Source organism: Mya arenaria, chromosome 3 (genome assembly GCF_026914265.1).
Source record: "Mya arenaria isolate MELC-2E11 chromosome 3, ASM2691426v1".
Lineage (NCBI taxonomy): Eukaryota > Metazoa > Mollusca > Bivalvia > Myida > Myidae > Mya > Mya arenaria.
The window spans coordinates 90,268,150-90,295,817 of record NC_069124.1 but is presented as its reverse complement, the minus strand read 5'-3'; the positions used below and the strand labels follow the sequence as shown (position 1 = coordinate 90,295,817).

General features: G+C 35.0%; 2 protein-coding genes across 17 annotated transcripts in view; both read left to right on the top strand.

The window, feature by feature from the left end:
• Window positions 1-27,668, top strand: part of LOC128228352 (uncharacterized) — a 107,212-nt gene that overhangs the window by 31,824 nt on the left and 47,720 nt on the right. The window contains exon 3 of one of the 16 annotated variants that reach the window (XM_052939620.1): window positions 20,639-20,666. The exons of 11 other annotated variants lie outside the window; for them this stretch is intronic. The gene's annotated coding sequence lies outside the window, so the exon portion shown is untranslated. Of the gene's footprint in view, window positions 1-18,332; window positions 18,349-20,638; window positions 20,667-22,048; window positions 22,296-25,522; window positions 25,709-26,087; window positions 26,106-27,668 lie in introns of those variants that run through there. 4 more of the 16 variants (XM_052939625.1, XM_052939618.1, XM_052939617.1 and 1 more) reach the window with 4 other exon arrangements.
• LOC128226417 (uncharacterized protein DDB_G0287625-like) lies at window positions 12,195-13,187 on the top strand. Its single transcript, XM_052936294.1, has one exon. It carries the CDS (start codon window positions 12,195-12,197, stop codon window positions 13,185-13,187), a length of 993 nt encoding a protein of 330 aa, XP_052792254.1.

Below are 27,668 nucleotides of genomic sequence, written 5' to 3'. Positions count from 1 at the left end.
TACAACTGAAACTTTTTGATTCCAAAACTGTCCCGATTCTAACGTACGGATGTGAAGTATGAAGTTTTGAAAAACCTCGATCTTTTGGAGCAACTTCACTGTAATTTTTTTGCGGCGAATTACATATACTTGAAAGAGTACTCCAAGTTACGTGCTCTACTCGGCACTTGGTAGATACCCCCTTAATATCATAGTTAAAACCAGAATGATAAGTTACTGGAGTAAACTCGTTTCATCCCATGACTCGAAAATAAGTTTCTTGATATATAAAGACATTTTACATAGAAATAATTCTGTCTGGGCCAGTTACATCAAGTCAACACTTGATTCAACGGGTTATTCATACGTTTGGCTTATTCAAACAAGAGTACATGTAAATCATGTCAGTAAACTTGTGAAATCTAACCTTGTAGACCAATTTCCGCAAACTTGTTTTGAACAATTTAATCTTTCGTCTAACGGTAAAATGTATTCTCTGTTTAAGTCCGCTGTTAAAGTTGAGAAGTACCTTAATATCTTACCGAAATCTCTGCGTTTTACATTCTTGCATTTCCGCACTAGCAATCATAAATTCCCTATTGAAGTCGGTAGATGGAGACAGAATGCTGTACCACATGTCAATAGAAAGTGTACGTTTTGTAATCTAAACGATATCGGTGACGAAGTGCACTATAAACTTAAATGTCCATTTTCAATCCTACCAGAACAAAATACATACAAAGTCGTTTTTACTCAAGACCTAATGTCTTATATTTAAGTGAGGTTTTAAATTGAACCCGGATACCTTAAGCAAAAGAGCATTTTTTGTTAAAATCTTAGTTAATCACTTTAAACGAATGTGACTATGTATTTAATAGTTTTTCATTTGTTATCTCATAACTGTATCGATTATATTGTATCCTTATTAAAATAAATGATTTTTTGTCATAAAAATAATACTATTTAAACTAACCAATTTCCCTTACTAATTATATTTGTTTTGTATAATGATAAACTCCAAACTTGTTGTGAAGTCGCCATTAACCCACCTCTTTATACCTGTGTTTACATATATATATATATATTGCGTTTTCACATGCTTTTACTGAAATGTAAACTGTGATATAATAGAAGAATATTAAGTTGAGTTGAGTTGATTAACTTTAATGCCCAGTGATGACAAAAAACTTTTAAAATCGAAACCATATCAGAATTCCAAACATCAGATTTGCTTAAGAAAACAGATTGATTATCTTCATACAAAATCATGATTTACAATATCTACCGCCTTCATGGCCACTTGAACTGCCCCTACTAAAACCACAACAATCACAACAACTACTACTACCACCAGCAGCACCACAACCACCATCACCACTAACAGCACAACCACCACGAACACTTCCAACATTGCCACTTCCACCAACAATATCTCCAAGTCTACAACAGTCACTACCACCACCATCACCACTAAAACGTCCATCACCATTTCCTTTACCACCACCAAAAAAAACTAACACCACAACCACCACTTCCTATTCCGCAGACGATGACCGAAATACTCACAAGACCCTAAACGCAGATAATGAACGAGATATACACAAGAATACAAACGTAAACAATGAACGAGATACACACAAGACTACCACCACAGATAATGAACGAATTTCACACAATACTTCACACATAGACAATGAACGAAAGACACACCACAGGATAACAAACACAGAATATGAACGAAAAACACACAAGATTACAAACACAGACAATGAAAGAGAGACAAACAAGTCAGCAGACACGGACAATACATGAGAAACTCACAATGCTACAAACACGGGCAATGAAAGAGTTACACACAAGGCTACATACACGTACAATGGACGAGATACACACACGACTTCAAGCACAGAAAAAAAACGAGAGACACACATGACTACAAACACAGACAATGAACGAGAGACACACACGGCTACAAACACAGGCAATGAACGAGTTACACACAAGGCTACATACACGTTCAATGGACGAGATACACACACGACTTCAAGCACAGAAAATAAACGAGAGACACACCGGACTACAAACACAGACAATGAACGAAAGAAACACAAGGCTACAAACACAGACAATGAACGAGAGACACGTAGGGCTACAAACACGGACAATAAACGAGAGACACACACACAAGACTACACGCACGGACAATGAACGAGAGACACGCAAGACTAGAAACACGGACAATGTACGACAGACTCACAATGCTTCTAACACTGACAATGAACGAGAGACACACAAGGCTACAAATACAGACCATAGACGAGAAACACACAATACTACAAACACAGACAATGATCGAGAGTCACACAAGGCTACCAACGTTACAGTGAAGGAAAGTCTCACACGACTTCAAACACAGCAATGGACGTGAGACTCATATGACTTCAAACACAACTAACATTTATATTTAAACATTGCTATCAGTAAATTTAGAGTTCCCCGCAAACTGTGCCCCATAATAGGCACATATTTGACATGCTTCATAGTTTAAAATTAGTTTTCATCAATCAGTTCATTGGTATCATTGTTTTAATGTAGTCAGTGAAGCAATGGGGAAATTAAAGTTGTAGTAATTAACATGGCACGATGAAAACAGCCAGAGTTTACCCTTCGCAAGGGATTACATCTAGGCCTTCCAGATGGCTAATATTATCCGCATCAATGCACAAAACAGGCTGGAAAAGTAGAAATACTTAACAAAAGTCCATCTTAATTGGTTGTTACATGAGGCTATGTTTGGATTTCGATTCACGATATGAATGCACTTGTTTATACATTGTATTTAAAAAACGCAATGGAACGAACCAAACCAATGTGCGCGATACTACCATTGACGATGGTAATACCTGCCTCATACCAACCTTGACAATGGTAATACTTGCCTCATACCGGCATTGACGATGGTAATTCTTGCCTTATACCAACCTTGACAATGGTAATACTTGCCTCATACCGGCATTTACGATGGTAATACATGCCTCATACAAGCATTAATGATGGTATTACTAGCCTCATATTAGCATTGGCAATGGTTATACCTGCCTTATAATTGGAGATGGTAATACTTGCCTTATAACGGCATTGACGATGGTAATACTTGCCTTATACCAGCCTAGATGATGGTAATACTTGCCTAATACAAGCATAAATGATGGTATTACTAGCCTCTTATAAGCATTGGCAATGGTTAAACATGCCTCATACCGGCATTGAAGATGGTAATACTTGCCTTACACCAGCATTGACGATGGTTATATTTTCTTCATACCAGCATTTACCACAATAGAACTTGAAAATTAGACTACTGAAAATTGTTGGAAGTGATGTTTTTTTATGATCGAGTGTATGTCTTCAAGATGGCATAATAACTACATGGAGAGATATATAATCGCTTCTGTATTGTACAATCAGGATAAATCGGATTTGTTCATTTCCATATGCGTTTAGTGGAGCGTTGCTTGAGCTAATTTATTAGAAGTCGATATCTCCTGAAACGAAGGTAATACATATAATGTTGTAGCGCATGTTGTCGAAGAAGTCTCTTGATTTTCTTTCTTTATCAAACATATTTGGTTGAGATTCTTACAAAATGAACGTAAACAGCTTGAGCGTTGTGATTGTGCTTTGCTGACTGTTCTTCATATACATGACTTAACTGCTTACGAGTTGGCAATGTGTGGTAAAAAAAAGTTTTGTTTCTGTCCTATTACAAATACACCATGGTCCTTATTTATACCATAATTATGAAATATGGCGTCGTATTACGTCGCAAGAAAACTTGATGATCAAGCACGTACTCTTTTATGTATCATAAGCACGTTTTTGAAATCACTTTGTAAAATAAAACATTGTATATATCCCCGACCAAATAGGCCCTAATTGATCACAGGCAAGATGGCGGCTGCACATTGTATATATCCCCGACCAAATAGGCCCTAATTGATCGCAGAAAAGATGTGCTCAGATCATTCTTGAGAAAAAATCAAAATCGGGAAACAAGAGTGTTCTGCTTCATTGATTTCCTGATCAGGGACCATATGCTGTTTTATTGTTTCTAAAATTGCCAAGTGCATATGGATACTAACGATACGGACAATTGTGTACCAGAAACATAGTTATAAAATCCTACTGTTCAGATTTTTTATATTTTTTCATTTCACTTTTCTTGTGATATCCAGATTTGAGCCAGATGTTTCCCGTTTTCGAATTATTTATTACGCAATCAGGAAGAACAACCTACTAGGCAGTGAAAAAAAATCTATTCGGTATGTCCCGATCAGCTTCAAATTGCTAGTGTTTCCACTGTAACATCCGAAAAATTAGCAACCCAAATTTGGGTTAGGACACAAGTTATGACAACATTAGAACATGGCCCATCCCGAAATGTGTCCGATAATCGTTAAAATTGAAAGGTTATGGCAATATCGATTTGCATGTGAATAAATAGATAAGTAACTCATCATGGTAAAATACTTTAGGCTCGAATAAGTACGATTTGACTTAAGAACTTAATAAATGGATGAAAGAGAGAGAGCGAGAGAGGGAGAAAGAAGGTGTCTGAAACTTATCTGTTGATGCAATATTATATGTATGCACTCTTTGATGTATGTATTATGTTCGTCGCTCAGATAACTGTAGCCGTCTAGTAATGTATGGGCATTCAGAGGGTGATATTACCTAGTCTGTAGGAATAACTGACACCTTTGTATAGTAAAACGATCACATTTGAAAAGGAAGTGTTCAGCATCTTCGATTTCTAGACCACAAACATAGTTAGGGGATGTCACGATATGATTATTCTAAAGAACTAAACTAGAGGTAATATTACAAGTTCTACAAACTATATGTCTGCCACATTATACTCACCATTGTGCTGTTATATAGTGGTATTTAGACTTGATATCAACAGTGTTACTATTTTCGTCCATTTTTCTGGTCGACTGGGTGGTTGTCTCCCATGTGTGGTTTAAACTAAAAATTTAATTGATCTTTATCCTTATGATATGTTGTTTTGTGTTTGCATAAAACATATTCTGTAAATGGTGCGATCTTAAGACTTGTAAATGTTTGGAAAAATATTACTCCCCGAACACATCACCAGAAGCAATACGTCAGATCCTTACTGTTGGACATCCGAAGAAAAGCTCCAAGCCACTTTCCGTAATACCTTTCAAACAGTATGCGCTGTTCAGTCATACACTGAAAAGTACAGGGACAAGCCCGGTAGCCACCAATCTAAATATAAACCATGTTTAAAGACACGAGGATACGGCCTTAACGACATTGCACGAGAGAGATACACGTACAAAAACCTACACTATATTATATGGCCTTAACGACATTGCACGAGAGAGATACACGTACAAAAACCTACACTATATTATATGGCCTTAACGACATTGCACGAGAGAGATACACGTACAAATACCTACACTATATGATATGGCCTTAACGACATTGCACGAGAGAGATACACGTACAAATACCTACACTATATGATATGGCCTTAACGACATTGCACGAGAGAGATACACGTACAAATACCTACACTATATTATATGGCCTTAACGACATTGCACGAGAGAGATACACGTACAAATACCTACACTATATTATATGGCCTTAACGACATTGCACGAGAGAGATACACGTACAAATACCTACACTATATTATATGGCCTTAGCGACATTGCACGAGAGAGATACACGTACAAATACCTACACTATATTATACGGCCATAACGACATTGCACGAAAGAGATACACGTACAAAAACCTACACTATATTATATGGCCTTAACGACATTGCACGAGAGAGATACACGTACAAATACCTACACTATATTATATGGCCTTAACGACATTGCACGAGAGAGATACACGTACAAATACCTACACTATATTATATGGCCTTAACGACATTGCACGAGAGAGATACACGTACAAATACCTACACTATATTATATGGCCTTAACGACATTGCACGAGAGAGATACACGTACAAATACCTACATTATATTATATGGCCTTAACGACATTGCACGAGAGAGATACACGTACAAATACCTACACTATATTATATGGCCTTAACGACATTGCACGAGAGAGATACACCTACAAATACCTACACTATATTATATGGCCTTAACGACATTGCACGAGAGAGATACACGTACAAATACCTACACTATATGATATGGCCATAACGACATTGCACGAGAGAGATACACGTACAAATACCTACATTATATTATATGGCCTTAACGACATTGCACGAGAGAGATACACGTACAAATACCTACATTATATTATATGGCCTTAACGACATTGCACGAGAGAGATACACGTACAAATACCTACACTATATTATATGGCCTTAACGACATTGCACGAGAGAGATACACGTACAAATACCTACACTATATGATATGGCCTTAACGACATTGCACGAGAGAGATACACGTACAAATACCTACACTATATGATATGGCCTTAACGACATTGCACGAGAGAGATACACGTACAAATACCTACACTATATTATATGGCCTTAACGACATTGCACGAGAGAGATACACGTACAAATACCTACACTATATTATATGGCCTTAACGACATTGCACGAGAGAGATACACGTACAAATACCTACACTATATGATATGGCCTTAACGACATTGCACGAGAGAGATACACGTACAAATACCTACACTATATGATATGGCCTTAACGACATTGCACGAGAGAGATACACGTACAAATACCTACACTATATTATATGGCCTTAACGACATTGCACGAGAGAGATACACGTACAAATACCTACACTATATGATACGGCCATAACGACATTGCACGAGAGAGATACACGTACAAATACCTACACTATATGATATGGCCTTAACGACATTGCACGAGAGAGATACACGTACAAATACCTACACTATATTATATGGCCTTAACGACATTGCACGAGAGAGATACACGTACAAATACCTACACTATATTATATGGCCTTAACGACATTGCACGAGAGAGATACACGTACAAATACCTACACTATATTATATGGCCTTAACGACATTGCACGAGAGAGATACACGTACAAATACCTACACTATATGATATGGCCTTAACGACATTGCACGAGAGAGATACACCTACAAATACCTACACTATATTATACGGCCTTAACGACATTGCAAGAGAGAGATACACGTACAAATACCTACACTATATTATATGGCCTTAACGACATTGCACGAGAGAGATACACCTACAAGTACCTACACTATATTATATGGCCTTAACGACATTGCACGAGAGAGATACACGTACAAATACCTACACTATATTATATGGCCTTAACGACATTGCACGAGAGAGATACACGTACAAATACCTACATTATATTATATGGCCTTAACGACATTGCACGAGAGAGATACACGTACAAATACCTACACTATATTATATGGCCTTAACGACATTGCACGAGAGAGATACACGTACAAATACCTACACTATATTATATGGCCTTAACGACATTGCACGAGAGAGATACACGTACAAATACCTACACTATATGATATGGCCATAACGACATTGCACGAGAGAGATACACGTACAAATACCTACACTATATGATATGGCCTTAACGACATTGCACGAGAGAGATACACCTACAAATACCTACACTATATTATATGGCCTTAACGACATTGCACGAGAGAGATACACGTACAAATACCTACACTATATTATATGGCCTTAACGACATTGCACGAGAGAGATACACGTACAAATACCTACACTATATGATATGGCCTTAACGACATTGCACGAGAGAGATACACGTACAAATACCTACACTATATTATATGGCCTTAACGACATTGCACGAGAGAGATACACGTACAAATACCTACACTATATGATATGGCCATAACGACATTGCACGAGAGAGATACACGTACAAATACCTACACTATATGATATGGCCTTAACGACATTGCACGAGAGAGATACACGTACAAATACCTACACTATATTATATGGCCTTAACGACATTGCACGAGAGAGATACACGTACAAATACCTACACTATATTATATGGCCTTAACGACATTGCACGAGAGAGATACACGTACAAATACCTACACTATATTATATGGCCTTAACGACATTGCACGAGAGAGATACACGTACAAATACCTACACTATATGATATGGCCTTAACGACATTGCACGAGAGAGATACACGTACAAATACCTACACTATATTATACGGCCTTAACGACATTGCAAGAGAGAGATACACGTACAAATACCTACACTATATTATATGGCCTTAACGACATTGCACGAGAGAGATACACCTACAAATACCTACACTATATTATATGGCCTTCAAATACCTACACTATATTATATGGCCTTAACGACATTGCACGAGAGAGATACACGTACAAATACCTACACTATATTATATGGCCTTAACGACATTGCACGAGAGAGATACACGTACAAATACCTACACTATATGATATGGCCATAACGACATTGCACGAGAGAGATACACGTACAAATACCTACACTATATTATATGGCCTTAACCTCACGCTTGTCCCATCAACTATAAAAATGATTAAATAATAACAATATAAACCCAATAAGAGGCCGCATTAACTTGAAAACAATAAAAGCAACACATACAAAATACCCAATAACCGAATACAGCACCTGTAAACGAGTGAGTCAAGTCGGAACAAAAGTGCTAGCTCTTAAAAGATATGATTAAGACGATCAAAGACAGCCATCCGACATCGCCCGCCTTAGGAAGGTCTTAATCTATGTAATAAATTTTAATGAAAGTATCATTGCACAAACAAGGAGAATGAACACAATGTAAAGATAATAAAACGATACAGTCCTAACATCTCGGGGTTTTCATTAACAATAGAAGCATTTGCACTGACACTTAAGTTAATTAAAAATAAAAACACAGGAAATTGTCAGCAGTACTTATTCTTAACGTATAAACGTATTCTTTTGTATGGTTAATGCATTAAACACTTTTTTGTTTGTCGAGTTTTTTCTTGTTTCTCAGTAATGCTTTTTTGTCTTATTTCAAAATGCAGAAAATAAAAAATAAATACGATAAATTTAAAGAAAAACGTTCCTCCTGGAAAATTATTCCCCTGTAACGGTATCCATATAGTCAACATAGCGGTGGTGTACATATGTTCAAATACTCTTACAGCAGCTTGCAGTTATACTATATAAGTTAAGATATTGTATGATGTTTCGTCTTGTGTGATAATGTATTTGTTGAAATGCACTGTACATTTGATTTTTATACCTTATTCCTTATGGACAATCCAAAAGTATCTACGAAATGAATGAGTATAACAGGTTTTATTGCAAAAGATGTGGATGACAATCGGGTGTATGAATAGGATATAACATATGAGAAAGCACTTACTATTCTTTTTTGTAACATTTAATCTTTAGTCACGGTTGTAATACTGAATATGTAGACAGGATGCACAATTTCTGCTTTCATGTCTGTGTTATCATGTCTGCACTGTTATAGCTATAGCTAATGGCACAAGAATCACAGAATGCAGGAAACTAGATTAGAGATTCGAGCTAGTTCACAATATGAATAAATATGTACAAAAAGAGTTTCTATGTTAAGTCAATTATCATTTGGGCAAGGGCCGTATATTGTGATTGTAAATTGTATATGTGGTAGCGTAGGATATATCATTTGTTTAAAACTATTTCGGATACTACATTTCTGCAATGCATGTATAGAGTGATATTTGGCATCTATTATAAGTGTTCGGCTCATTAGCAGTACAGGTGGAATAGCTAGGCATGTCTCGCTAGTTTTAACAGCAAAATTATGTGATAAAAATGATCAGACACCCGTCTGTGATTTTTGTGCATCGCTTTAAAGCAGGGAATCAAATGAATTATTGTCGACAATGGATACATTTCGGTTGATACATCTGACATATCTCAGAATATGTTTTCTCAAGAGAGGATTTTTCGTCAATTTATGAGACACTGCAACGCCAATTTCATTCTTCACGGGGTCGTTTGGAATTGATTTAGCACATTTAAATCTGTTTATCTTTCAATTATAGCTTGCATAGAACAATTTTAAACGAAGCTTTACCGTTGTTCTACGATCAAATTTGTAAGCTTATAAGCATTTGGGAGCATAATTTTGCTTTTAAATCAACATAGCTTTATTAAATATTTGCCAAATTATTCATGGTGTTTTTTTCTGTTAACCATTTGGAAAAGTGATAATTTTATTATACAAATAATTTTTCAACGTCTTATTATTAAAGTGACACTCTTATCCAAATTCAATACATACACATGTATAACCAACATCAATTTTGACTGATATACCTTTTACTACTTACTAAATACTGCATCTACGGAAAATATTAATTACTGATAACAAGATTGTAAACGCGTTTTAATAGCAGGGAGCGCAAAAAGATTGGTGAATTCTAAAAGATTTACTGTGGTCTACTATAGTCGCATAAGGTAGAAATACCGTGTTTTCTGCTTATTTCTTTCAAATTAAACTCGGTATCCTTCATAAGGACCATTGATTTCGACATTAATTCATTTTTTTTTTGAATATTAAAACAATATCATTAATTGTGGTAAATCTTATTTGGGAGCAATAGTGCGTCATTAAAGAAACAGGTTGTAATTTACTATAATCTTGGTAATAATACATTGAAAACTTCAGGGACAATTTTGTTATGTTGTCTTGTCAATAAATTAAAAAAAAGAAAAGGATCATTACTGTATATAATGGTTAAATATATTGTTTGAATTAATTCAATGAAAACGTTCAATTTCTTTTTTAAAGCGATATTTGTTCTCAAGGGACGATTTGTATTCCTACAAAGGGACACTGATCGTATTTATAGAAAACATTGATTAAAAACGGGCATCTGTATTCTAATGATGTCGCTGTCATACGTTAATTCAGAAACATCGAATATTTCTGAACGATGACTGTGTTTCTCGATGTTACAAATTAACGCGATATGTAGCAGCCTGATTGTATTATGAGCAGAATCCATCTAAATGGTTAAATTATTTGATGCCAACAGAAAGACAAAGTCATGAGTCAGGTCATTATTCATTGTATATGCGTCATCTTAACTATAATGCCCAGTGATGACAAGAACACTTTTAAAATCGAAACCGATTCGAACTTTTCAGACATCAGATTTGCTTATGAAAACAAATTGATTATCTTTCTACAAAATAATGATTTACAATATCTACCGCTTCCGTCGCCACTTCAACCGCCACAACTACAACCACCACACTCATAACCACTACTACTACAACCACCAGTCGCACCACCACAACCATCACCACTAACACCACCACCACCACGACCACTTCCACCATTGCCACTTCCACCAACAATATCACCAAGTCTCCTAGAACCACTACCACCACCATCACCATTAAGACTACCATCATCAATTCCACTACCACCACTAAGAAACTACCGCCACAACCACCACTTCCTATACCGCAGACAATGACCTAAATACACACAAGACAATAAACGCAGACAATGTACGAGATACACACAAGACTTCAATCACAGATAATGAACGAATTCCACACAAGACTTCACACAAAGACAATGAACGAAAGACACACCACAAGATAACAAACACAGACAATGAACGATAACCATACAAGACTACAAACACAGACAATGAACGAGAGACAAACAAGTCAGCAGACACGGACAATACATGAGAAACTCACAATGCTATGAACACATGCAATTAACTAGTTACAAACACAAGGCTACAAACACGTACAATGGACGAGATACACACAAGACTTCAAGCACAGAAAATAAACGAGAGACACACAAGACTACAAACACAGCCAATGAACGAGAGACAAGCACGGCTACAAACACAGACAATGAACGAGAGCCATGCAAGACTATGGACACGGACAAAGTACGACAGAAAAACAATGCTACAATTACAGACAATGAACAAGAGCCATGCAAGACTATGAACACGGACAAAGAACGACAGACAAACAATGCTACAAACACAGACAGTGAAGGAAGACATGCACGACTATGAACACGGACAATGTACGACAGACAAACAATGCTACAAACACAGACAATGAACGAGAGACATACAAGACTATGAACACGGACAATGTTCGACAGAAAAACAATGCTACAAACACAGACAATGAACGAGAGACAAGCAAGACTACAAACACAGCCAATGAACGAGAGACAAGCACGGCTACAAACACAGACAATGAACGAGAGACATGCAAGACTATGAACACGGACATTGTTCGACAGAAAAACAATGCTACAAACACAGACAATGAACGAGAGACATGCACGACTATGAACACGGACAATGTTCGACAGAAAAACAATGCTACAAACACAGACAATGAACGAGAGACATGCAAGACTATGGACACGGACAATGTACGACAGACAAACAATGCTACAAACCCAGACAATGAACGAGAGACATGCATGACTATGAACACGGACAATGTTCGACAGAAAAACAATGCTACAAACACAGACAATGAACGAGAGACATGCAAGACTATGAACACGGACAATGTTCGACAGAAAAACAATGCTACAAACACAGACAATGAACGAGAGACATGCAAGACTATGAACACGGACAATGTTCGACAGACAAACAATGCTACAAACACAGACAATGAACGAGAGACATGCACGACTATGAACACGGACAATGTACGACAGACAAACAATGCTACAAACACAGACAATGTACGACAGACAAACAATGCTTCAAACACAGACAATGAACGAGAACCATGCAAGACTATTGACACGGACAATGTACGACAGAAAAACAATGCTACAAACACAGACAGTGAACGAGAACCATGCAAGACTGTGAACACGGACAATGTACGACATACAACCAATGCTACAAACACAGACAATAAACGAGAGACATGCACGACTATGAACAAGGACAATGTAAGACAGACAAACAATGCTTCAAACACAGACAATGAACGAGAAACATACAATTGTACAAACACGGGCAATGAATGAGAGACACATAAGGCTACAAATACAAACAGTGAACGAAAGACAAACATTACTACAAACACGGACAATGAACGAGAGTCACACAATGCTACAAACGCTACAGTAACAGAGACCTCTCACACGTCTTCACAACAATGGACGTGAGACTCATATGACTTCAAACACAGGTAACATTTCTATTAAACCATCGTTATCAGTAAATGTAGGGTTACCGGCTAACTGTGCCAAATACTATTTGACATGTGTTTTTCGTTAATAATTAGTTTTTCATCAAAAAATATATTGGTATCTTCGTTTTAATACAATCAGTGAAGCAATGAGGAAATTAAAGTTGTAGTAATTTACATGGCACGATGAAAACAGCCAGAGTTTGCCCTTCGCAAGGGTTTACAACTAGATCATCGAAATGGCTAAAAACATCGGCATCAATACACAAAATGGACTGGAAAAGTAGAAATACTCAACAAGGTCTATCTTACTAGGTTGTTACATGTGGCTATGTTTGGATTTCGATTCACGACATGAACGCAATTGTTTATACATTGTATTTCAAAAACGCAATGAAACGAACAAAACCAATGTGCGCGATACTAGCATTGACAATAGCAATACCTGCCTCATACCAACCTTGATGAAGGTAATACTTGCCTCATACCGGCATTGACGCTGGTAATACTTGCCTCATACCAACCTTGATTATGGTAATACATGCCTTATACAAGCACTAATGATGGTTTTACTAGCCCCATATTAGCATTGGCAATGGTTATACCTGCCTCATTATTGGAGATGGCAATACTGGCCTTATACCAGCATTGACGATGGAAATAATATCCTTAAACCGGCATTGACGATGGTAATACTTGCCTTATACCAACCTAGATGATGGTAATACTTGCATAATACAAGTATAAATGATGGTATTACTAGCCTCATATTTTCATTGGCAATGGTTAAACCTGCCTCATACCGGCATTGAAGATGGTAATACTTGCCTTATACTAGCATTGACGATAGTAATATTTTCCTCATATCAGAATTTACCACAATAGCACTTGAAAATTAGACTACTGAAAATTGTTGGAAGTGATGTTTTTATGATCGAATGTATGTCTTCACGATGGCAAAATAACTGCATGGAGAGATATATAATCACTTCCGTATTGTACAATCTGGATAAATCGGATTTGTTCATTTCCATATGCGTTCAGTGGAGCGTTGCTTGAGCTAATTTATGAGAAGTCGATAGTTCCTGAAACGAAGATTATACATAAAATATTGTTAAGCGCAAGTTGTCGAAGTAGTCTTTAGATTTTCTTTCTTTATAAAAGGCATTTGATTGGAATTGGTACAAAATATACGTGGACAGTGAACGTTGAGATTGTGCTTTGCTGACTGTCTTCTTTTACCTGACTGAACTTGTGTTGCCATTGTGTGGTAAAACACATCCTCTTATGTTTCTCTCCTATAACAAGTACGCCATGGTCCTCATTTATACGAGTATTATGTATAATACGGTGTCCTATTGCGAAGTGCTCTTTTGTCTATCATTAGCACGTTTTTGAAATCATTTTCAAGAAGAAAGATGAAACTATGACTGCTGCACATTGTATTTATCTTCTATCAAATAGCCTCTAATTGATCTCACACAAGATGTGCTTGGATCATGTTTGAAATGCCAACGAAATAAATAAACATTTTTATAATGGAACACGTCCGTCAGCTGAACCTAGATCTTATTAACACTGCCTGCTAAATACGGATGTTGTGGACTCTGATTAAGAACACACATATGGTTGATTTGTCCGTGCTACAGGTAAAATGTTTAGATCCATTCTATATCTACGCATTTCCTTTGACTTTAAAAGGTAAAACTTCAAAAGGTTATCTTAAACGTTTTTTTTAAAAAAAAATCAAAGAGAAAATACAAATTTGTTCAGAAAATCATATATCCTTTGAGTCATCATGAAAACTCCTTTTTTGCTTTTTCAAATACCATAACATCGCCTGTAATAAGATAAAGTGTATATACTCGTTTCTATACACTGTTTGTTATTATGCATACTCGTTGACATTGATCATTATAAAGTATAAACATATGTGTTGATGACGATGTACACTGTTCAAGACGAAATAAACTGTCAGTCAGTCATTCTGTCTGTCTGTCTGTCTGTCTGTCTGTCTGTCTGTCTGTCCGTCCGTCCGTCCGTCCGTCCGTCCGTCCGTCTGTCTGTCTTAATCCTTGTTCGTTTATATGAGTGCACATGACAAAATTGACTGTATCGGGAAACAATGCTGTGCCACTTCACTGATTCCAGATCGGGAACTATTGTCAACCTATTGACTGATCGTGAAAAAAACGCCAAATGTCCTTAGAATTGTTCTCTTCATTAGGACACTTCGTCTACGGACAATCTAAAACAATGATGTTTGTGTACTAGAACGATATAGCTTAAATCCTACCGTTCAGAATATTCCCCATTCTTACGATATCCAGATCTTTTCGAGATGTTTCCCGATTTAAAATTACTTATTTCGTTATCTGGAAGCAAGACCAACCAGTAAAAAAAAATCCTGATCAGGAAACGTAGTATATTTATGTTCGGGCGGTTTCATCCACTGTGTAATTTTAAATGATGTTTCTACACACTATATTTCTTTCACATGCATATTGAACATTGTGTTTTCAAATAGAAGTATTTAGACTTGAAATCAACAATATTTGCATTTACGTCCATTTCTTCTTGTCGATCATATTGGGTGGATGTCTTCCATGTCTAGTTTATGCCAGAACTTAGAATGGTCTGTATCTTAATGATAATCTTAATGGTAATGGCTCATTTATGGCTGTTTTGTTTTCACAAAAGCCTCTCCTATATAAAAAATCTAATATCGCTGCTATTGGTAGAAATAGGAGGCCCGGGTCTGCACGCGGGCCTGCACCAAATCTTTAGGTGATCATTGCTCAGCAACGTATGAGAGGCATTCAAGTAATAAGAGCTTGGATGATTATGACTACGAACATATCACTATAGCCTAACTGTCGGACATCCGAACCAAAACATCAAAGCCACTTGCCGTTATACCTTTCAAACAATTTGTAAATGATGAACCAAGGTGCCATTCAGACTTGATTAGTATATTTATTTTTAATAGTTTTTCTTTATTTGTTCCCAGATCGAGTATAATATCATCAGTTTAATTATGAAACTCTATGATCACACAGTTTTAAACCCATTATTTTCTAAGGCAGACTGTGTGGGATTCTAATATATAGTTGTAAACAATAACTGCATCATATCTTTGAAAAGTTTTTGTGTTAGGTACTCTGAATGTATTGCTTCGTCTGCAGATAGAGTCGGGATCCGTAATCATAGAAGTACTTCGGGTTTACCTATTAGTTTATAAGGTTTTTGCTTTATTATTAAGTTTCCATGAGTTAATGCATACATTAATAAGATTTACCATTTACGTCTTTACTTTACTCAGGATTGTTGGGATAAGAGTGAGGTTGCGCACACCAACTAAACCCCCAGTGAGCTTACATGTTACTGACCGTTCCAATGCGGTCCCTAGCAATCATTGATACACACCCCTAGTTATTTATATATTATATATCATGTAGTGTGTTGGTTGTGAAGTTTGTGCTGTTGCTCCATGTTTCTGTTTAAACTATCGACTACTGTACTTGTTTCTGTAGATTTTCATAAAATACTTATATAATATATGAAAAAACAAACAGTTGTACAAACCTTTTTCCTGTAACAGTTTAAGAAGAGGCCTATACGATGTAAATTTACAAAACAGTGCTTGTTCAACAAATAAAACATTATATTTTAAACCTCGGAACACCCTCACTGATTGCATAACCGTTTAGAGCGAGATTGTAAGAAGCCGAGCACTTGGGAAAACATAACTGATTATTTTGATTGGCAGCAAAGAACAGATCAAGATTTTAATACAATCAAAACGGATTTAATGTTACATTGATGATGTGAACAAACACTTCATGTCATGTGAGGATAACACTGCTGATATGAGAAATTTGGATTCATTTTGACGTGAATTTTTTTAATCTTTTGATTTATGAATCTTTTCCTTAAAGTACATAAAATCAGGACCACAATGTTCGTTACATCAAGTCTGCACTTTAAAAAACCAATATGAAATATTATTTCATGTTCATTAAGTAACGTAAAATTGTTACATGATATAATGATATGCAATCAACATTGTTGTTTCACATAACACAAACATCATTTCTAAAAATAAATAAATAAATACTTTGAGTATATTAGTGAATGGGAAACGTATATAATAACCATACTTACCACATACCATATGATTACAAATAACAGTTACTAAGACAACGTGTGATCATGAGGCCATACTATTCAGAAATAAAATTATCCACGATTAAAGTGGAATGAGGTAATTATTTGAAATAGGCATATTCCGATAGATGGACATAATATAGACATATTGAGTATATATATGTTTCACGACAAACCGTCGTATATCACATGTCACGTTGATTTTTAAATATGTTGCTGTTTCCCGTACCACTGTGTACAGCTTACGATCAACATAGCTAGTTCATTTTACAATTGTATAAGATATACAGTTGTTCTAAACATGTTGATGCTAGAGCATATTGGCTTAATGTCGACAATTCGGCATTATATCGATTATATGGACAGTGAAATGTTGAACTCGTTTTAAATGTTTGCACTTTCGAAGTGCAGCCATAAATGACCGTATCGTAAATGGTGAAAGATGACTGTTTATGTATATGAATAAAAATATATAAAAAGGTATCCAATATCGTTTTCAACTTTTGTCTGATAAACCTGAAATATTTAAGTAATATTTTTTTTTTTACTTTAATTGACAAAGTTGTTGCGTTTTATTGGTTGGTAGTACACATAGCTCGTGCAGGAATTTATAAATGGTGCGGATTATCTTGGACCTATAACTCCCAGTGAGTATGTAGAATGTATGAGTTATGAATAATGGACATTGTGAAGCATTGAGATTCAATATATAGCAGTCTCATTACTCCTGTAATTGCTCAGGGATGGCTTTGACATTTTACACGAAACATTACTTTTTGATGTCAAACACTTGTTCATTGATGGTTCGCCACCGTCGGAGTTCCAGAGGGGTTAGTATAATGTTGCTTTTTGATACTTTTCCAATAAATCATGAAATCTAAAAATCTGTGCCAATTTCTTTTGGCCCGTATTTATGTCGCCCTCAAGTGGTAAAGGTTTTTTCGAAATAAAATTAAATTTGATAAAAGTTACAGAACGGAACAGAACAGAACAAACATTTTATACAGACTTGTAAAATGTACATCATCAACATATACGTTTTCATATATGCATACATGTTTTCATATGTAATGTCAACGTGTATATACAACGTGCAATGTTCAATTTTACTTGATGTTATAATTAGTCACACGAAAGTGTTCACATACTTAAAACATCATACTAATTGTAACAATAATTAGAAGCTGAAATGAACATTTATCTTTCAGCATTCAATAAACTATTCCAAATAACAAGAGCTTCTTTGATATAAAATGTTATTTTAATTAAGTCATTTTTGTCACTCAATTTCAATAACTTGTACACAGAAGGGTGCATAAGTAAATACGTTTAAGATTTATTTTTCTAACATCAGAATAACATGGACATACTCAAATAAAATGAAACTCATCTTTAAAATTATTTATATTACAAATTAAACAATATGGGTCCTCTCTAGGAGTTCTGTTTTTAGCATACCTACCAGATGGGAATACTTATAGTCTTAGTCTGGAAAAGTATAAACATAGTCTTTTGGGCGAAACATCAAAATGGTTCTTATATTCTAATGAAGTTTTAAATTCATTATATATAGTTAAAACTGAACTTTTATTTCGCATACCGAGACCATTATGTTTAAAAGTATGTAAAAGTCCAGTTAAAGTTACCGCTATTACAGTCTGACAGAGCTTGCTCATATATAGTTTTTATAATTATATTATCAGTTGTAATTACTTTAAGCCACTATTTTATATTGCTTATCTACCTATGCATATAAGGAGGATATCTTCCTAGTTTACCATAGATACAAGCATAACATGTATTTTTCCTAACCCTCAAATTAATTGAGTAACACAAACAATACCTAACCCTCAACAATCTCTTGCAACATTTTAGGTGCATTCTCTTTATATCTTTTGATTTAGAATTTCCCCAAAGCTCACAAGTATTTGTAAAACAGACAAAACAAAAGCGTCAAACAATTAAGATAGCGTTTGCATAGTGAGTTCATACCCTTGATATTTACATAATAAGACATTAATGGCCTTAAAAGCTTTACCAAACAAGTGTTCTTGGTTCAGAGTAAAGTTACCGGTGTAATTGAATATATTTCCAAGGTAAATGAAATCCTTGACAACGTCAATGAAGTTACCATTGTAGGTCCAATGTGCAGTGTCTAATAATTCACCACGCCTACGATAAACCATAATTTTACTTTTAAAAGTGTTGACTTTAAGCCCCTATCTACTACAATACTCATACAAAGCGTCTAAATGATGTTGTAGTTCGGTAGGCGTTTTTCCGACAATGGCCATATCATCTGCAAACAGTAATAAAATTAATACTATATCATCTTTTTGCAAACCTGAATTAATTTTATTTTTTAAATGCAACTCAAGATCTTCAACAATGATAGAAAACAGAGATGAAATTACCTCCCCTTGGTGTAAGCCAACAGCATCATTAAAATATTCAAAATAATGAGAGCATAATTTAACATTTAGGAATTACTTTTTAGTACATGTTACGAACAATTCTAAGAACTTTGCCTTGGATATCACATTTACACATTTTCAGCCATAATGCAATTTTATAAATAGAATCAAAACATTTTATCATATCAACAAATATAACATACAGACGTTTGTTTTTATTTAGGTTCTTTTGCACTATTGACATAAGTATAAATATCGCATCAATAGTAGACTTTCCCTAGTGAAATCCGAATTTTGCGTCCAAAACAATGTTATAATCGTCATAAGTACGCAGATAATATATCTATACTTTCTATGAAATATTCATTCAATAAACTATCATAACAGCGTGCGTTTTCTCGTTTAAGACAGTTTACATCATTTAAAAGTTCATTAGCATCAATAGGTTGATCTAGTTCTGGGAAAGTAATATTAGGCTTATGAAAGTCGTTATTTTCACAAAAGTCATCCGCTTCATCATTAAAACAATAAAAAACACCACTTCCACGGCTTTCAAAATATTCACGAAAAGCGTCCACTGTGGTTTTATTTGTAGTAGCTTTACTGTTAGTCTTAAAATATTTCCAAATTTCTTTAAGTTTACTTTTCGTAAACGCATCTATTTCACACATTTTGTGTTTATAACAAACCTTTTTTTTCTTTTTAGAACATGCTTCTTCTTGTGATCACAGAAGGTAATTCGATTTAGATCAGTTTTCTAACAATTAAACAAATTCAGGCTTCTAAATAAGTTTTTTTTTTAATATTTATACATTCTTTATCGAACCAGTTTGCTCTTTTCATCTATTATTCTGTTTCGAAAGTAGGAGATTACTAAAAGCATTTTTTTTAATAAAGGGTCAGCTACTCTGCTAACAGTATCAGTCAACTGATTAAATGTGTCGTTTGCAGACTGATTCGTACAATTTTCCAAATCATTATTTATGATATTACTAAAAGGTGGTATTTTAGCTTTAAGGCCAGACCGAAATTGGTCTCTATACATATCATTCCGCTTATACCGTACATCAGTTAAACACCAGTTTAGATTTAATCTGCTAGACTAATTTGTCCAAGATTGAAAAAAAATCATGCTATTAACTAACACTATTTACAAAACTATCAGTATCACGTTTCTCGCTTGTAAGCCCATGCCCATTCCATGCCAGCACGGACAGTTCACCCTCGGCGTGTCCCTAGTCCCGGACTGGGCGGCCGTCGACGTATAACGTGTCGTAGGCAATCCTCAAAACGGAAAAATGGTTATTATAAACCTACAGACTTGGAATTCAATCGCAGCACATAACATTTCCTGTAGTGAAAGGTTTTTACAAGTTTTCAAACAGACAATAAATTTTTAACGGAAGGAATCGAGCAAAATTTCATTTTCCAAACCAATTGACGTTCGAAAAACGACACAATGTGCCTTGCACCGTTTCCCTTTAACAAAGAGCTAAGCATGTCCATCAAATATCCAGTTGCAATTTCCATTGCTCGTTTGCCACAATGGCCTTGTCAACAGAAATGGTGATTAATTGCTAATCAAACTGGCGAGTGTTTGAGTAATTGACCGCTCAAATTCAATTATTAAGAGTTGCAGTGGGCCATGAAGAACTATCGGGTGATAATTATGGGATTTAATCAAAGATTTCCCCTCTAAATTAGTTTTAGCCATGAACATGCAATTGCTATCTCAAGTACAATTATTAAGAATTCATAGCGTTAGCTAAATGTCAAAACAAGAACTTGGTGGCAGAATTTAAAATTTACGTTCTGCAGACTAGCGAGATTGCACGCCGACAAGTACTATGTACGACGTATAAACTCCAGATGATGCGCGAATAAGTTGCAACAACTACAACAGTTACCTTTATTGCATTGACGATCAAAATATCGCAACAATGTGCATTTATACACACAAACGAACAGCAACAGCATAACATTGGCAGTAAGCATGATTTAACCCTTTTATAATTACCTTTTTATGAACTTGGCTGACAACATGGAAACGCCTGGTACAAAACTATGTAGCAAGTTAAAACAAGTATTTGTAGTGCAGAAGTTTTTCGTATGTGCTGTTATGTGTGTTATCAAACCATGTTCAATTTAAAACACTTAAAGCAATGGTATAATACCTGTATGCATTAAACTTGGATTTCTTTAATAAGCAAGTGCTTGTATATCATTGTAATTTTAACGACAAAATAAACAGTATTTCTAGACTTAATTTGTTTACAGTTTATTGCAAATTGTGATAATACTTGGAGGAACTGTGTTTCGTGGATAACAGTGTATTGTTTCACAACGGTGGTGTTTAATGAAAAGTGGGTACATATTTGTATAGATACAGCAAAATTGTTAAAGTCAAAACTAAACTACAGCCATCTAACACATAATCAGCCTTATTTTAACTTCAGATATGATATAAAAGTAGAGTTATATCAACAAATAGTAAACATAGTGGAATGGATAATGATAAGGGAATCACGCTGCTGGGTCAAAATCAATCGTTTTTGGAACAGTATTACAAATCTATATATAAGCAAACAAAACAAGCTGTTGTTGCTTGTTTTAACTAGGCCCGAAGGGGGCTGTATTAGTTGACTTTTCCCGTCTTAAGAAACATTATTGTATTGCCTGCAACTATGTGGCATGCTTTTATTTCCTGCTTTTATTACCATGTCTAATTTAAAGAACACAAGTGAGTATACTGGTAATCTGATCATGTGCTCGAAACTGTTAAGTAACTTTCACTGACATTATACCTGTTAAGTCTTACTTGAGTGTATATATGGCAAACATGCTAAATTTCAGAAATCCACAGAGATCTTATGTATTGTTAAATTGTACCAAAGCTTTTAAAATAAGAGACTTGAATGTATAAATCACTCCTAAAGACCTCCTCACATTCACTTCTGCTAAATTAGTATTTTTAAGTTTGCTTTTTCTCTCTCGTGGTATTGTGTAACTCGATTGTAAGTAATAGAATGCAAATTATTCTTTTTTGTTTTTTCATGCATGCAATATTGATTTGATTATGAATATTGAACTGATTAGGTGTATTTATTTTTGTGTTTATAACGATGAGCTGTATATGCTTAAGTTAAATAAACATTTTGTTCTGTTCTGTTAAATTTTGTTTTCGTGTTAACACTATAAATAATTAGATATTGCACTATGGGTTCGTCTACTTCCGGGTTCATGTTCTAACCTTGACTCTAAACATGAGAATGTCTTCTTCTTTCTTGTTGTTGCTTTCTTTCAAATAGTTGACAATAAATTTGTAATATTTATATTAATGTTACAGCATTTAACTGGTTGTATCATACATATCTTCAAAAAGTGGAGGGAATAATGAATCAAACAATAAAACAATTTTAAAATTACGGTTTCGGTAATAATGTGTCTTGGCCGTCTTGGTCTATCGCCAAATACCAACATTTTCGTTTGATGAAAAGAGTCCATGTATCAAAACTGTTAAACAAATAATACAAGACAGGAGAGAAGATTGCCCTTGTCATACTACATAATTGCAAAATAAATATGTAGTAGTCTTATTATTTAAACTAACAAAGTCTTTGTACAGATTTTTCATAACATTTCACAGGCTAACAAAGGCATTGTACTTCATACATTCAGATTATAGACCAGTCGCATCAAAGGCCTTTACTCTGAAAATATGTATACAACACAGATACCATCAACAGTATTTTGTTTTTAAGTTTCCTTTTTAACAGAAGCTCATTGTCCGAACACTATCATTAGTCATGCTGCTCTCGCCGCGCCTTCGGCGTTTGTATTTGAATATCTCATATAAAGACCCGATTTCAGTCTGTCTTCCACTAGCACTTTGTTCAAATGTGTCTAATAGACCGGCTAATTACCATGTTAAAAATCCCACAGAATACTTTGCAATGGGTGGTGCTTTTCTCATTCCTTCTTATGCTTATTATTTTGTCAGCATAAGCATGAGACATTACACACTCAACAAGGCAATGTAACAGAGTGATGCTATGCCACCAACAGTTATCACACACAACAATATGTTTGCACAGATATTGCAATGGGTTAAGCCCAACAGCAGAATGTTTCGTGTGAAATTGTTGAAAGAACGAAGCAAGCAGACCAAACAAATTATTATCAAGAGACACACAAGTCAACAGTTACAAAATATACAGTTGAATTGTCGAAATTAAAACGGTCAGCGAAACCGCAAAGGAATTTATTGACGGGAGAGTGCAACCTGGATTACCAGAACTCAACCACACTAATGCCAAAGATTAATCAGATTTAATACAACTAATATACATAAACGAAGCAAATTTGCACTGATTCAAAAACGAGTATAATGAATACAAACAAGTAATCTCCCTTGATAAAATACCAGTCATTGTCCTCGGCTAAGAATGAACGGATCCAGGTGTAGAAATACAATTACGTCGACAGAAGAAGCAATACACTAAGTTTGGCTCTTTAATTACCCTCGCATAAAGACTGAAATATGTGTTGTTAAGAATATTACATCTTAGCAAACAGCATATTGTTCCCATAAAACTGAACTATTCTGAACGGACATCATAATTATTATACAAAGTATACATAATTAAACTGATGTATACCAGATAGTATAAAATGAACGGAATAAGCAGTGATCACCAACTATCAATGGAAATAACTTAATGAAAATGTCCATAATACAAGCAGAGAAATACGGACAATAAAACTTCACAAACTATAGATATATGGTCAGTATAAGACAGATGATGCGTTCCATACATTGTAACGTTGATTATCTAGATGTCCGACTTCTTACTTGGTCATGTTTAGTACACGGTTTCAAATGTGTTAAAATTGTTTCTACACACTATATTATTTCCACATTTTTATTAAATAGTGTGTTGTTTTACTAGCAGTAGTACTTAATCTTAAAAACAACAGTGTTCGCATGTTCGTTCATTTCTTCTGTGTCATAGTGTGCGGTTATCTGGCATTTATGTTGTATGTCGGAACTTAACATGATCTTTATCTGAATAGTAATGGTCCTCGGTTTTTTTCGTATTTACAAAAGCTTCCTCTTTACGAGGTTTTCATGACAGACAGAGACAGACAGACGCACAGACGCACAGACAGACGCACAGACAGACAGACATTAGTATTTGGTCGACGTGTACATATTACATCGTCAATACACAACATGCATAGTACATTATATACAAATTTTATAACACATGTTACAACACTAACACTAATGAAATATATACTACAATAATATATAACTAACCAAATGATCAAAGCCACAATACCTTCTAAGACTTGGTATCAAGAGATATTAAGTGGCCACTCAGACTGGATATTACATAATCGTATCAATAAACTCTGTTTTAGTATTGACAACTGAAGAATTCATATTGCATTTATTCAAGCTAATTTTTGTAAAATCTATTTTATTGTAACACATTTTAAGCAGAAGCCTATAATACGATGTAAGTTTACAATACAGTGTTTGTTCAACTGATAAAAGCAGATAGCTTAAACCTCGGAACACGCACTCTGATTGCAAAACCGTTTAGAGCGAGATCGTAACAAGCTGAGAGCTTGAGAAAACATCACTGATTATTTTGATTGGCAGCAAAGGAATATATCAAGAATTTTATACAATCAAAACGGATTTACTGTGAACTGTAACATTGATTATGTGAATAAACGCTACATGTCATGTGAGGATTCCACAACTGATGTGAGAAAATTGGGTTCCGTTTGACGTGTGATTAATTAAACTTTTGATTGATGGATCTTATCCTTAAAGAACATCCAATCAGAATCAAATAGTCTACGCTTTATAGTTATAATACCATTCAGAAATAAACATTTGTTAGAAAACAGTAAAACAATGGTACCGTTTGCAATAGGCATCTCCCGGCGGATATTGATTGACCTTATTATTGTGTTTGTATCGAGTTGATGAACAATGAAAAAATGCAAATCGTCGTACATTTCGTTTACTTTTAAATCTGCAGTGCTTTCACTTTCCGTTGTGCACCATTCGGAACTCCTCGGCCATTTTCCATCGAAAACTACGTCGGACGTATATGAACGGTTTACAATGTCAAAATTATATACAGTTTAAATACGCTGTAAGTAGATCGCGTAGTAATTTCAATTTAGCAAATAAACTTTATGACTTGACTCTTGGGAATCTTTATTATTTATGCAATTATACACCTAACTTGCAATAGATTTAAACTTATTAATAAAAACAACACGTTGATAACTACCATTATTTAAAACTGTTATTTAAAAGTTTACGAACTACTTCTACCTATGTACTGGCATACATTCGGGGCTGTTTTCGATGGAAAATGACCGAGGAGTTCCGAATGGTGGTGAACAGCTAACCATTTAATCAGCTAGTGTTTTTTATGCATTTAAAGCTACACTCTCACAGATTTACCATTTTTACCACTTTTATATTTTTTGTCTTGGAAAGTGCAAATTTTGGCGTAAATATCTGCAAACCAGTAAAATAAGATTGCTGACAAAATATCAGATCGTAGATTTTCACATTTCCGTTCGAAAATCAATGTTTTGTGGCCTAAACTAACGGTTTAAGAAAAATGCATAAAACTTCAATTTTTTTACTTAAATACAAAAATCTGCTATCTAACTTTTTGTCAGCAGTCCTTTTTTACTAGTTTGCAAGACTTTTCGCAAAAATTGACTCGTTCCAAAACAAAAAATAAAAAAAGTTGTCAAAACGTTTAATCTGTGAGAGTGCAGCTTTAAAAATACAATCTAAAATATTCTTAACATGTTTACCACGTTGATTGATATTGGCCTAATGTAGACAATTTGACATTATCTCGATATAAGTGGAATCCAGTCATTGTTAATGTTTCTATTGTAGGTTTCAGTTTTAATCCGATGGATATTTCCAAACTGCTGTTTTCATCAGTATCTGTCGTGTTACGACGCTGCTTACCAATAACGCTCGGTATCTTTCGAATGTTTAAATGACTGTCCGTTAAAAAATATTGTTCGTACTTTCAGGATCTATGTTTATTTTACAAACCAAATAGGGTCTAAAGTCAAGTGAGTACCTTACACTGAAAATAGCTTATATCAAATGTTAAACTTAATTGTGATTCAGTCCCTCCTTTAAACCTGCCGTGTGACATAACTCTCGGTAGTGTTTGAACGCTGTCCGTAAACGACTTTTATATTTTAACTGACCCTTAAAGAGCTGTTGGGGCGTTTGGAGTTATGATGTGTGCACGCTATCATTAATTTAGCAATCAAATTTGGTTTAAGTATCTTAAAAGCATTTTAAAGATTGCTCAATATAACTATTTATAAAGTTCACATTTTGAGGGATCCAACAGTAATATTCATCCATCGCAATAAATTTTGAACTAACATGCTACAATGTTATAAAAAAACATAAAGCGCCCCATCGGGACTCGATCTTCTAATTAACAAAGCGGCACATATATCCTCTAATAATTCCTCCAGTCGGCATTCCAAGGCAATATACCTTCATAACATCATTCAAGATTAAATATGTGCGGTTCAGTCTTGACAGAAGTTGCATTCACTGAGTCACTGATACAAAAAGCATTCATTATGCACAACCTTTTATACATTACATTACATGTAAATTCATCCACAAGAGAGTTGGTTTCCAATTTAACTTAGAGATA

Bases quoted from the DNA above. Each gene is read 5' to 3' on its own strand.
- LOC128226417 (XM_052936294.1), top strand. From the start codon at position 12,195: ATGAACACGGACAATGTACGACAGACAAACAATGCTACAAACACAGAC.